This window comes from Carcharodon carcharias, chromosome 8 (genome assembly GCF_017639515.1).
Source record: "Carcharodon carcharias isolate sCarCar2 chromosome 8, sCarCar2.pri, whole genome shotgun sequence".
Classification (NCBI taxonomy): domain Eukaryota; kingdom Metazoa; phylum Chordata; class Chondrichthyes; order Lamniformes; family Lamnidae; genus Carcharodon; species Carcharodon carcharias.
Genome location: NC_054474.1, coordinates 169,115,185 through 169,127,407, shown reverse-complemented (window position 1 = coordinate 169,127,407; position 12,223 = coordinate 169,115,185). Strand labels below are relative to the sequence as shown.

General features: G+C 39.1%; 1 protein-coding gene across 4 annotated transcripts in view; it reads right to left on the bottom strand.

Annotated features, from left to right (window-relative positions):
• Nucleotides 1–12,223, bottom strand: part of scai (suppressor of cancer cell invasion) — a 138,486-nt gene that overhangs the window by 42,722 nt on the left and 83,541 nt on the right. For all 4 annotated transcript variants that reach the window (XR_005943846.1, XM_041194119.1, XM_041194118.1 and 1 more), the window contains 2 exons: nt 9,859–9,960; nt 7,747–7,848 (listed from right to left, as the gene is read on the bottom strand). Coding sequence is in view for 3 of the 4 variants with exons in the window: in XM_041194119.1 (XP_041050053.1) it covers nt 7,747–7,848; nt 9,859–9,960 (204 nt within the window). In the remaining variant the exon portion in view is untranslated. The remainder of the gene's footprint in view (nt 1–7,746; nt 7,849–9,858; nt 9,961–12,223) is intronic.

Below are 12,223 nucleotides of genomic sequence, written 5' to 3'. Positions count from 1 at the left end.
GCAGTAAATGTTCTAAATTGAGGGAAGAAAAATTTTACAAAGTTGAAAAGTGACTGGCAAAAGTGGACTGGATACAGGTACTGGAAAGGAAAACGGCATCAAATCAGTGGGAGGTATTCAAAAGCGAGATTCTACGACACACATTGTAGACAAGTCCCCACTAAGAAAGAGGTGGTACTGCCAAATCTAGAGCCCCCTTGGTTATCCAGAAGTATACAGGATAAGACAAAGCAGAAAAAGAAAGCTTATGACAGTCACAAAAAGGTTAATACTGTAAAGAGCCTAGAGGAGTGTAGAAAGTACAGAGATGAAGTAAAAAAAGAAATTAGGAAAGCAAAGAGGATATGAAAAAATATTGGCAGGTAAGGACAAAGAAAACCCAAAGATGTTTTACCAGTACATTAAAAGCAAGAGAGTAACTAAGGAAAGGGTAGGGTCTCTCAGATGTACATGGCAACTTATGCATTGATGCTGAAGATGTGGGCAGGGTTCTCAATGCGTACTTTGTCTCTGCCTTCACTAAGGGAAGGGATGATGTTAATATTCTAGTAAAAGAGGAGGAGTATGAAATATTAGATACAATAAGCATAATGAGAGGGGAAATACTGGAGGGACTGGCATCCTTGAAGGTGGATAAATCACCAGGGCCAGATGGATTGTATCCCAGGGTGTTAAAGGAAGCCAGGGAGGAAATAGTGAATGCTTTGAGGATCATTTTCCAATCCTCAATATATACAGGCGAGTACCAGAGGATTGGAGGTCTGTGAACATTGTACCGATATTTAAAAAGAGTACGAGGGAAGGCCATAAAATTGTAGGCCGGTCAGTCCTATGATGGACAAATTATTGAAATCAATTCTGAGAGACGGGATAAACTGTCAGGGATAGTCAGCACGGTTTTGTTAGGGGAAGATTGTGTCTTGTTAACTTAATAGAATTTTTTGAAGAAGTAACAAGGAGGGTTGATGAGGGTATTGCTGTGCATACTGTTGACATGGGTTTTGGCAAGGCATTTGACAAGTTCCCACATGGCAGACTGGTCAGAAAATTTGAGATCTCATGGGATATAGTGGAAGGTGGCAAATTCGATCCAAAATTGGATCAGCAACAGGAAACAAAGGGTAATGGTCGATAGAGTTTCTATGAATGGAAAGCAGTTTCCAGTGGTGTTCCACAGGGCTCAGTGTTGGGTCCCTTGCTGTTTGTTGTATATATTAAATGATTTGGACTTAAATGTGGGAGGCATGATTGGGAAATTTGCAGATGACACAAAAATTGGCCATCAAGTTGATAGTGGAGAGGATAGCTATTGGCTTCAGAATGATATCAACGGTTTGGTTGGGCAGGTAGAAAAGTGGCAAATAGAATTCAATCCAGAAAAGTGAGGCAATACATTTGACAGAGGGCAAACAAAGCAGGGGAATACTCAATAAATGGGAGGATATTGAGACGGGTTAAGGAAGTGAGAGACTTAGGAGTGCATGCCCGCAATCTCCTGAAGGTGGCAGGAGACAGGTGAATAAGGTGGTAAAGAAAGCATATTGAATGCTTCCCCTATTGGACGAGTTATTGAATACAAAGGCAGGGATGCAATGCTGGAACTGTATCAAATGCTGGTTAGGCCACAGCTGGAATTTTGTGTACGGCTCTGGTTGTCACATTACACAAGGGACAAAACTGCTCTGAAGAGAGTACAGAAGAGACTTAAAAGAATGTTGGCAGGGTTTGAAAATTGCACCTATCAGGAAAGATTGGATAGGCTGGGGTTATTTTCCTTAGAACAGAGGGGGCTGAGGGGTGACCAAATTGAGGTGTGCAAAATTATGAGGGGCCTAGAAAGGGTAAACTGTAAAGACCCATTTCCCCTAGCTATGGGGTCAATTAACCAGGGGGCATAGATTCAAGGTGATTGATAGAAGGATTAGAGGGAACATAAGGAAAGTTTTTTCACCTAGGGTGGTGGGCATCTGGAATTCAATGCCTGAATTAGTGGTTGAGGCTGAAACGCTCAACTCATTTAAAAAGGTACATGGATCTGCGCTTTGTTTCCTTTTTTAAAATCACCTTATTAACTTGCGTCACTAATTTTATATATGTATATCTATAACCCCAGGTAATTCTGCTTCTCTCTCATTTCTATCTTAGATTTATATTGTATCTATTTTGATTTCTTATGCTAATGTTAGGGTCTTTTGTAAATACCAAGCAGTTATTTAATAATTCCACCATTTCTCTGTCATTACCTGTAAATTACTAGTGTTTAAACTTAGTAAGCCTCTCTTCTCTATCCTGATTTTATTTTATTGTTTGTGTCTATAGAATACTGTACTCTTTCTTTTTATATTTCATGATAATTTAATTTTGTTGTTTCTATTTATCTTCTTAATGGCCTTTCCCAACCTTTTCTTATTGCCTTTTGGCATCATCTCCTTTTTGTTAATGTGCTTAGTGTACATTTTTATCTTTAGTTTCAATTTTACCCTTATTTCTTCATTCATCCATCATATATCATTACTGACTAGATTTTGCTTTCAGTTGGATAAGTTTCTCCTAGGCTCTACTGATCAACCATTTTAAGTGTTTCCTACTCTTCTATTTCTACGTATTCTTCCTTAGGTAAGGTGACCAAAACTGTACACAGTACTCCAGGTGTGGTCTCACCAAGATCTTATATAATTGTAGCAAGACTTCCTTACTCTTGTTCTCCAAATCTCTTGCAATAAGCACTAATATACCATTTGCTTTCCTAATTACTTGCTGCACCTGCATTCTAACTTTCTGGTGATTCATGTTCAAGGGCCCTCAAAAGCTCTGCATACCAACATTTACTGGTGTCTCACCTTTAAAAAAAGTATTCTGCTTTTCCACTTTTCCTGAAAGTGGATAATTTCACACTTCCTCACATCATACTCCATTTGCCCAAGCACTTAGCTGGTGTATATCCCTTTGCAGTCTTCTCACAGCTTACTCTGGTGATCTAGCTTTGTATCATCAGCATACTTGAATATATTACACCCAGTCCCCTCATCCAAATCATTGATATAGATAGTATATAAGGGCCAAACACTGACTCCTGCGGCACTCTATTATTATGTCCTGCCATCTGACAATGACCCATTTATTCCCAGTCTGGTTTTTCTCTGTTAACAAGTCCTTGATCCATGCTAATATAATAGCCCCAATTCCATGAGCCCTAATCTTGTGCAACTGTCATGAGGCGAAGCCCCTTCTTTTTAAAAAAAAATGTGATTTTTCAACTGGCTGGAAATTTTCAATTTGAACTGAGACACAGCAAACTGCTTAAAAATGCAAGGCCACATTCTATGGTGAAGGCGAGAAACAAACAAAGCACCCTCAGGGAACTGTGAAGAGACAGACATTTCCTATAACTCAGATACCCATCGAAACGCATAACTGTCTAAGGAAGAGACATTAAAAAGGCAATGGCTGCCACAGACAGGAACACCCAAAGCCTCTTGGAAATACACAACGGGTGAAGTATTTCATGTTAAGCCTGCCAGCCACTAGAGAAAAAGATTGTAAGTAACACAAGTGGTGTCAAGAAAGTTTTCAGCAGAGGAAACAGGTTAAAGGCTGCTCACTCCCTCTGTCTCTCTCTTTTGGAATAAGTGTGTCGTCTAGTTCAAGAAGACAACTCTACCAGCGAACAGAGATCTCATAATAATTGCAACATCTTCAACAAATGACCACATCCAAGAAACCAGCTAACCTAAATCGGCCACAGTGTTTAAAATCTCCAATTTAGGGACAATTAAAGGACATTTAACCAGATACTCTTTTACTATTTACTTTTCTTAAAAATTGGGCTCTAACTCCCCTTACTTCTGATACTTGTGTTGTGTGTGTGTGTGTGTGTGTGTGTGTGTATAAGCACGCGCATGTGTGTTTGAATGACTGCATGAAGGCTGAATGCTTGACGTCATGTTTTTGTTATTTTTCCTCCGGATTAGTGGTTAATAAATTTGCCCTTTGACTCAAAAAAACCTCATTTGATTGGTTTCTTATTGCTCACAGCTTAAAAAGTTAAATACATTCTGATTTGGAAAAAGGCATATCCTTGTGGAAAAGAGACTTAAACCTTTGTAGTGACCAACTGAGGAAGTTGAACAGAGGGGGGCCAGTTCACCCCTTCTCACCTAGTCATAACAGTGACAACCTCTTACATGGCACCTTATCAAATGCCTTCTAAAAATCCAAAGATACCAAATCCATTGATTCTCCTTTATCTACTGTAGCAGTTACACACGCAAACCAATAGATTTGTCAAAAAGTATTGCTAAAAGAGACATGTCTAAGCTTTTTGTCTTGCATTCATCAGGACACTCGCAAGAACACCAATATCAGGGGAAAACAACATTCAAACAAGGAGTAGGCCATTCAGCCCCTCGAACCTGCTCTGCCATTTAGTAAGATCATGGCTGATCCGATCCTAACCTCAACTCCACATTCCTGCCTACCCCTGATAACTTATCACCTCCTTTGCTTATTAAGAATTTATCTAGCTCTGCCTTAAAAATATTCAAAGATTTCCACTTTCGTTTTGAGGAAGAAATTTCTCCTCATCTCTGTCTTAAATAGGCGACCCATTATTTTTGAACAGTGACCCCTAGTTCTAGATTCTCCCACAAGAGGGAACATCCTCTCCACGTCCACCCTGTCGATGCCCCTCAGGATCTTATATCTTTCAATCAAGTCACCTCTTACTCTTCTAAACACCAGTGGATACAAGCCTAATCTGTCCAACCTTCCCTCATAACACAACCTACCCATTCCAGGTGTTAGTCTGGTAAATCTTCTCTGAACTGCTTCCAAAGCATTTACATCCTTCCTTAAATAAGGTGACCAATACTGTACAGAGTACTCCAAATGTGGTCCCTCTAGTGCCCTGTACAACTGAAGCATAACCTCCCTACTTCTGTATTCAATTCTCCTGGCAATAAATGATAACATTCTATTAGCTTTCCGAATTACTTGCTGTACCTGCATACTAGCCTTCTGTGGTTCATGCACTAAGACAATCAGATCTCTCCGCACCCTCTCACCATTTAGATAATTTTTTTTTATTCTTCCTACCAAAATGGACAATTTCACATTTTCCCACATTATACACCATTTGCCAGATCTTTGACCACTAATTTAACCTATCTATAGCTTTTTGTAGCCTCCTTATGTCTCCTTCACAACTTACTTTCCTACTTATCTTTGTGTCATCAGCAAATTTGGCAACAATCCTTCATCCAAGTCATTTATATAAATTGTAAACAGTTGAGATCTCAGCAGTGATCCCTGTGCCACACCACTCGTTACATCTTGCCAACCAGAAAAGGTCCATTTATGGCTGCTCTCTGCTTCTTGTTAGCCAGCTAATCTTCTATCTACGCCACCCCCTATACAATGAGCTTTTATTTTCCGCAATAACCTTTGTGGCACTTTATCAAATGCCTTCTGGAAATTAGTGCAGTACACCCACTGGTTCCCCTTCATCCACAGCACGTTATTTCCTCAAAGAACTCCAATAAATTGGGTAAACATGATTTCCCTTTTACAAAACTCTGATGACCTTGAGCTTATCCAAGTGCCCTGCTATAACTTCTTTAATAATAGCTTCTAACAATTTCTGTACGACAGATGTTAAGCTAACTGGCCTGTAGTTTACCGCTTTCTGTCTCCGTCCCTGTTTGAATAATGGAGTTATATTTTCTGTCTTCCAATCTAATGGGACCTTTCGTGAATCTAGGGAGTTTTGGAAAATTAAATCCAATGCATCAACTATCTCACTAAAAACTCTATGAAGGTCATCAGGACCCAGTCTCTTGTCAGCCCGCAGCTCTAACAATTTACTCAGTACTACTTCTCTGGTAACTGTAATTTTCCTGCCTTCCTTCCCCACTTCAATTTCCTGAGTTATAGCTGCAGCAATTTATACTGGAGAGAGTGCTGACTGGTTGGCAAATGGTGTTGTCATGGAGAATGCACCACTGATGGAGACTGACAGTTAACTGCACTATTTGAAATTTAAACCAGAAAGCTTGACCCTGATTGATCAAGACATTGCCCTGAGGAATGAGTCAGCGAATGGCTGTCACTAATGTTGTTTAGCTGAAACAGACACAATGTATGTACATGTTCTTTCTGTCTGCAAAGAACAGGGGCCTATGCAATAATGTGTAGCTTCCAGTATATGCAAACTCACCACACTGTAAGCCCAACTAATAATCTTAAATTGGTTGTCAGCGTAATTCTTAGCGCACTGAGGATTATTTAACAAATGCGGAATTACATCTAATATTGGACACTGTGTTTTGAGTTTTGCAAGCTCAGGCTGGTTGGGTATGGTCTGTATCCTGTCCATTGCGAACAATGGCTGGGATATGCTGTTTGATACGACCTGCCATTCTTTGGGATGTATGACCTACATACCTAGCATCACACTGGCACTGAAATTCATTTACCACATTACTGAATTGTGTGTTAAGTAGAACACTTTTTGGCTTGATGACAGCATCCTGTTAGTGGTGAATACCACTCATGTTGCTACTGCATGTCTCAATTTTCAGCAATACTCAAGCTCTGTACTACCAAACGAAGATTTGTCAAGTATGATTTTCCTTTCATAAAACTGTGTTGACCCTACACCATACTGTGACTTTACAATTGCTCATTTATCACACCCATAATAAAATTTCTCTACTATTTATGAGGCTAACTAGTCCGTAAGTTCTTTGTTTTCTCGTTCCCTCCTTTCTTGAACAGTAGGGAGTTACATTTTGTACTTCCTAATCCACAGACATGAGTCTAGAATTTATGGAACTCTGAGCAATTAAAACCAATGCATCCATTACCTCTGCAGCTACCTCTTAAACCAATGGCTGTAGGCCATCGGTCCAAGGTTTGTCAGCTATTAGCCTCATTAATTTCTCCAGTACTTTTACTTTACTAATATTAATTACTTAGTTCCTTATTAGACCCTGGGTTCCTTAATTTTCCAACATGTTATTTGTGTCTTCCACTGTGAAAACAGACAAAATATTTGTCTCTGCTGTTTCCTCATACACCACTATAATTTCTGCTGTCTCTGCCTCTAAGAACCCATGTTTACTTTCACTAAATTTCTCCCCTTTAACAAACTTGCAAAACTTACCTTTTTTATATATTTTTTACTAGTTTACTGTCATATCCTATTCTGCTTCATCAATTTCTTGGTCATTCTTCACTGATTTTTAGAATCCTCCAATCCTCAGATTCACTACTTTTTTGGCAACATTGTAAGCCCCTTCTTTTAACTTTAATATCTCAAGTTAGCCATGGAAGTACTGATTTTCCAGTGGAATTTTTATTCCAAAGGAATGTATATTCTTTGAGAATTATGGCTTATTTCTTTAAATGTTTACCAATACTTATCTATGGTTATATCTTTTAATCTAATTCCCACTCTACCTCAGCCAACTCTCCCCTCATAACTCCATAATTGCCATAATTTCCTAGTTTGTACTTAACCACATCACTCCCAAACTCATTGTGAAACGTTATCATTAAGATCACTCTTTCCCACAGAATCTTATACAATAAGATTACTGATTAACACTGTCTGATTGCTCAATACTAGATCTAAAATAGCCAATTCTTAATTGGTTTCTTGACATATTGTTCTAGAAAACTGTTTCAAATGCATTCTGTAATCTTCCTCTCCAAATAGCGATCATTAACATTGGAAAATTAGCAAACCTTAAAAGATGCAGAAAGAAATGTGTACAGTTGACTGAATGTTGGTTTGTACAGCAAATATTTGTGAGGATTTTCTCGTTTTGATGGTTTTTCTGTTGACTCCTGGGGAGAAAAATAGACAAATAATACAAACCACATACCTACATTTTTACTGAGTTACTTGCTCCCTTTTGCATCACTGGAGTTTGGCTATACACCATTCCTGATTCAGGGAAATCTGCCCTCACATGGTGTTCAAAATTAATCTTAATAAAGAACCACTTCTACCTAAATGCTTAAAAATATTTTTTTTTGCAGTCTAGCTCAAAAAAGCAAAACACATTTTCCTTAATTGGCACAAAACTTAGCTTTCTTTAGCCAACAGATCAAAAAAGGCCACATTGCAATGTCATTGCCCAAATGACTCATGGACACTTGTCCTGGGATGAAACAGAATCATCATTTCACGCTTATTGAGGAAGCCTCAGCTAACAAAACTGAACAAGTGCACCATTAGATTTTAAGCAGCCGCATTGAAACTTGTAAACTTTCTGTACCTCTGTTTCAGATATTTTAAACTATTTTTTCCCCCTTTTCAATTCTCCCTTTTGCACACTTCCACAGCCATAAATTGTACTCTGATACCTCATTGAAATAGGTTTTGTTCATGCACAATCTTTGTTAGCGTGTGCTATTCACTGGGGAACACAGCACAACCAATCTCGATCCTGTCATGATCAGGAACTCACACACTTTGAGAATTGTTTACTCCGTGCTATTCCAGGAGAGCTGCATACAACTGTAATCCTCAACACAAAACTCAATAAGGAATAGGGATCAAGCTTGGGATCCCCAGGTCTCTATGACTCACAGGTGGTTATTACTTCTGAATCATCCAGGGAAACTTGAGAAGTTTGTCTATGTGATTGGCCAGAAGTATGGAAGTTAACAATTAAAATGTTTTAAATATTTCTGTTGAGCAACTGTTTATAATAAATATTTGCAATAGAAGATGGTAGGTGTAAAATTAGACCAAGATCTACCCCATCCACAAATATTCATCCTATTGGTCAATAGCAGGTGGGATTAATAGTTTTGGCGGAGAAATCCAGTGTTCCTTTACACTCTCGACTTCTCCTTTCAAACTGACTGGCCTGTGGATTCCCATTAATGTGAAGAAAAGATCAGCAAATGGCAATAAACAGGTTTTCTGTTCTAATGTATCAGCAATAACAATTTTACACCACTGAATTTTCTAGTTGAGAACTGCTAATAGGAAACTCTGACAATATATCTTCAAATGGAAGACGGCCTGAACATTTCTTGGAGAAATCCTTGCTGGAAAAATAGCAAAAAAAATCCCAATCTCCAATATGTCAACTAATTCAAAATAATGATTCTGATCTCTTCAACAAAAAAGGTTCATCCATTTTTAAGAACAGCTTTGAGGTTATCTGCCATAATTTGTATGGAACACTAAACTGCAACTGAAAATCCTAAAAGTAAAGAGAACTGAGGAAAAGAAATCCAGTTTCAAATAAAATCAAAACATAAAACTGCAGATGCCAGAGATCTTAAACAAAAATATAAAATGCTGGAAACAACACAGGTCAGTCAACATCTGTTATGAGAAACAAAAAAGTTATAGCTTTGTGTACAAACCTTTCTTCTGTTTTGAAAGGTCTGCACCCAAAACATTAACTTATCAGATCCCTGCACAAGTCCTGACTGACCTGCTGTGTTTCCAGCATTGTCTGTTTTGTTTCCCCAGTTATTTTGGCTTCTTTCCAGAGGAGCCACAGCACCATAATTACATTTAAATAGATAGAGACCTATTTAGATAATTTCCTCATAGTTCGGTACTTCAACAATGCCTTAAAAGAAACAGGCCAGATTAGCTGCAAATCATTAAAATCATGTTGCACGTCAGAACATGCATAAGCAAAACCATGTAAAATCAACTAGTATTATAAAGTTGTGAATCACGTTGACGATATAAAATTCCAAAAAAAAACTTCTTGTGTCACTTTCAGGAAAATATATTTCATCTGGTTCAGCTTTAATTTATTACACAAATTAGAATTTGCTTCCATGTTCAAAAAGTCATTGATAAGTTCAGCAATCTTCATTCACCTGTGTCCCAGACTTGTTCAATTGTGAAGCCAAATTAATGGGTTCCCGTTCAAGAGCCTGCAGCATTCGGAACATGTCTATAGTTAACTCACTGAACTTAACCTAAAATTTAAAAAGAGAATCAAGTAAATCTACAAAATAACAAAAAACTGACATTGCTACATTACCTGTATCCAATGATACAGAAAATCTCTCAACTTTTAAAAAGCAGCATACGTTCAATTTTTACTTGGACCAGAAGCAGGGAATATCACATCTGTGCTCATAGTTTTTCAGGGAGAAAATGAAGTAGATGTGACAGCCCCAAAACTGCTACTACATGTTAGATTACTGTTCTTCAAGAACAATCACTGTTAACTCCACTTAAAAGAGGTTTATGTTTCAAATTAGGATATATAGCCCATTAGGATATACATTCCAACTGATTGCAAGTTTGTTTCTTAGTCTGCGCTAGTAGTATATCTCATATGGGGCAATTAGAGCTCTTGCATCTTCATGGACACATTTATTTTCTTTTTCCCACCTATTTCCATTATTTTAAAATATTTTTAAATCTTTTATGCTCCCCCCACCCCCACCAGAGCTATACCTTGAGTGCCCTACCATCCATTCTTAATTAGCACATTTGTTTAGATAATATCACCAACTTCGACACCTGTGTGTTCTTTTGTCCTCCTGTCTGTGACATCTTTTGATGATCTGCTTCTATCACTGCTTTTGCCTACAACCACACCACCCCCCTCCACTTCTCTCCCCCCACCCAACCCCACCACCTTAAACCAGCTTATATTTCACCCCTTCCTGGGATTCGCCTAGTTCTGTCGAAGGGTCATGAGGACTCGAAACGTCAACTCTTTTCTTCTCCGCCGATGCTGCCAGACCTGCTGAGTTTTTCCAGGTAATTCTGTTTTTGTTTTTTATTTTCTTTGCTGGATACATCCCATTTAGATCCAAATGCTACTTTCATTTTCAATTTTTTCCACTCATTTGGAAGGATATGATTACCTAATCCACTGACATTTCCTGATTTGTGAACAGAATGTTGTACTTCTGCAAAGCATGGTTGTTCCAGCTTCATCCCCACTCCAATGGCAGAAGAAAAAAAAACACATTCAAAGGAGATTGCACTACTGCCTTGTGCCATATAATGTCCTATACTTCAAAAATAGGGAAAACATTCCTAGCAAGAATCAAGGGCTGGATTTTACTGGGCACCGCAGTTCCCATACCCTTCCCAGCTAACAAGTCGGGGGAAGCCTGCCCATGATCTTGATGGTTACCCGTGGGGAATTTAAAACAGACTAGGATTAATTGCATTAACATGAGACTTCCTCCCCTTTCTGTGGATAAATGTGAGGTAGCAAAAACAGGAAGGCAGATTATTATCTGAATGGCTATAAATTGAGAGAGGGGAATGTGCAATGAGACCTGGGTGTCCTCGTACACCAGTCGCTGAAGGTAAGCATGCAGTTGCAGCAGGCGGTAAAGAAGGCAAATGGTATGTTGGCCTTCATAGCCAGAGGATTCAAGTACAGGAGCAGGGATGTCTTGTTGCAATTATACAGGGCCTTTTGGTCTCCTTATCTGGGGAAGGATGTTCTTGCTATAGAGGGAGTGCAGCGAAGATTTACCAGACTGATTCCTGGGATGGCGGGACTGACATATGAGGTGAGATTGAGTCAGTTGGATTATATTCACTGGAGTTCAGAAGAATGAGGGGTATTTCATAGAAACCTATAAAATTTTAACAGGACTAGACAGGGTAGATGCAGGAAGGATGTTCCCAGTGGTGGGGGAATCCAGACCCAGGGGTCACAGTCTGAGGATATGAGGTAGACCATTTAGGACTGAGATGAGGAGAAATTTCTTCACCCAGAGAGCTGTGAGCCTATGGAATTCATTACCACAGAAAGTAGTTGAGGCCAAAACATTGTATGTTTTCAAGGAGGAGTTAGATATAGCTCTTGGGGCGAAAGGGATCAAAGGATATGGGGAGAAAGCGGGAGCAGACTATTGAGTTGGATGATCAAACATGGTCATAATGAATGGTGGAGCAGGCTCGAAGAGCTGAATGGCCTACTCCTGCTCCTATTTTCTATGTTTCTCAGGAGGAAGGCCGCCTTAGAGAGCTGCCAGCCAATTGGATATTGGATGGCCAACAGATCTGTGATGCCTGCAGTGCCAGATGGGAGCAGTGGTTACTGCTGGCATTACAGGCAGTCCCACCACAGCAAGGAACCCAGCTAAGTGTTTTTTTTTTAATAATTCTGTGGAATGTGGGCCTTGCTGGCAAGTCCAGCATTTTATGCTCATCCCGAATTGCCCTCAAGAAAGTGGTGATGAGCTACCTTCTCAAACGGCTGCA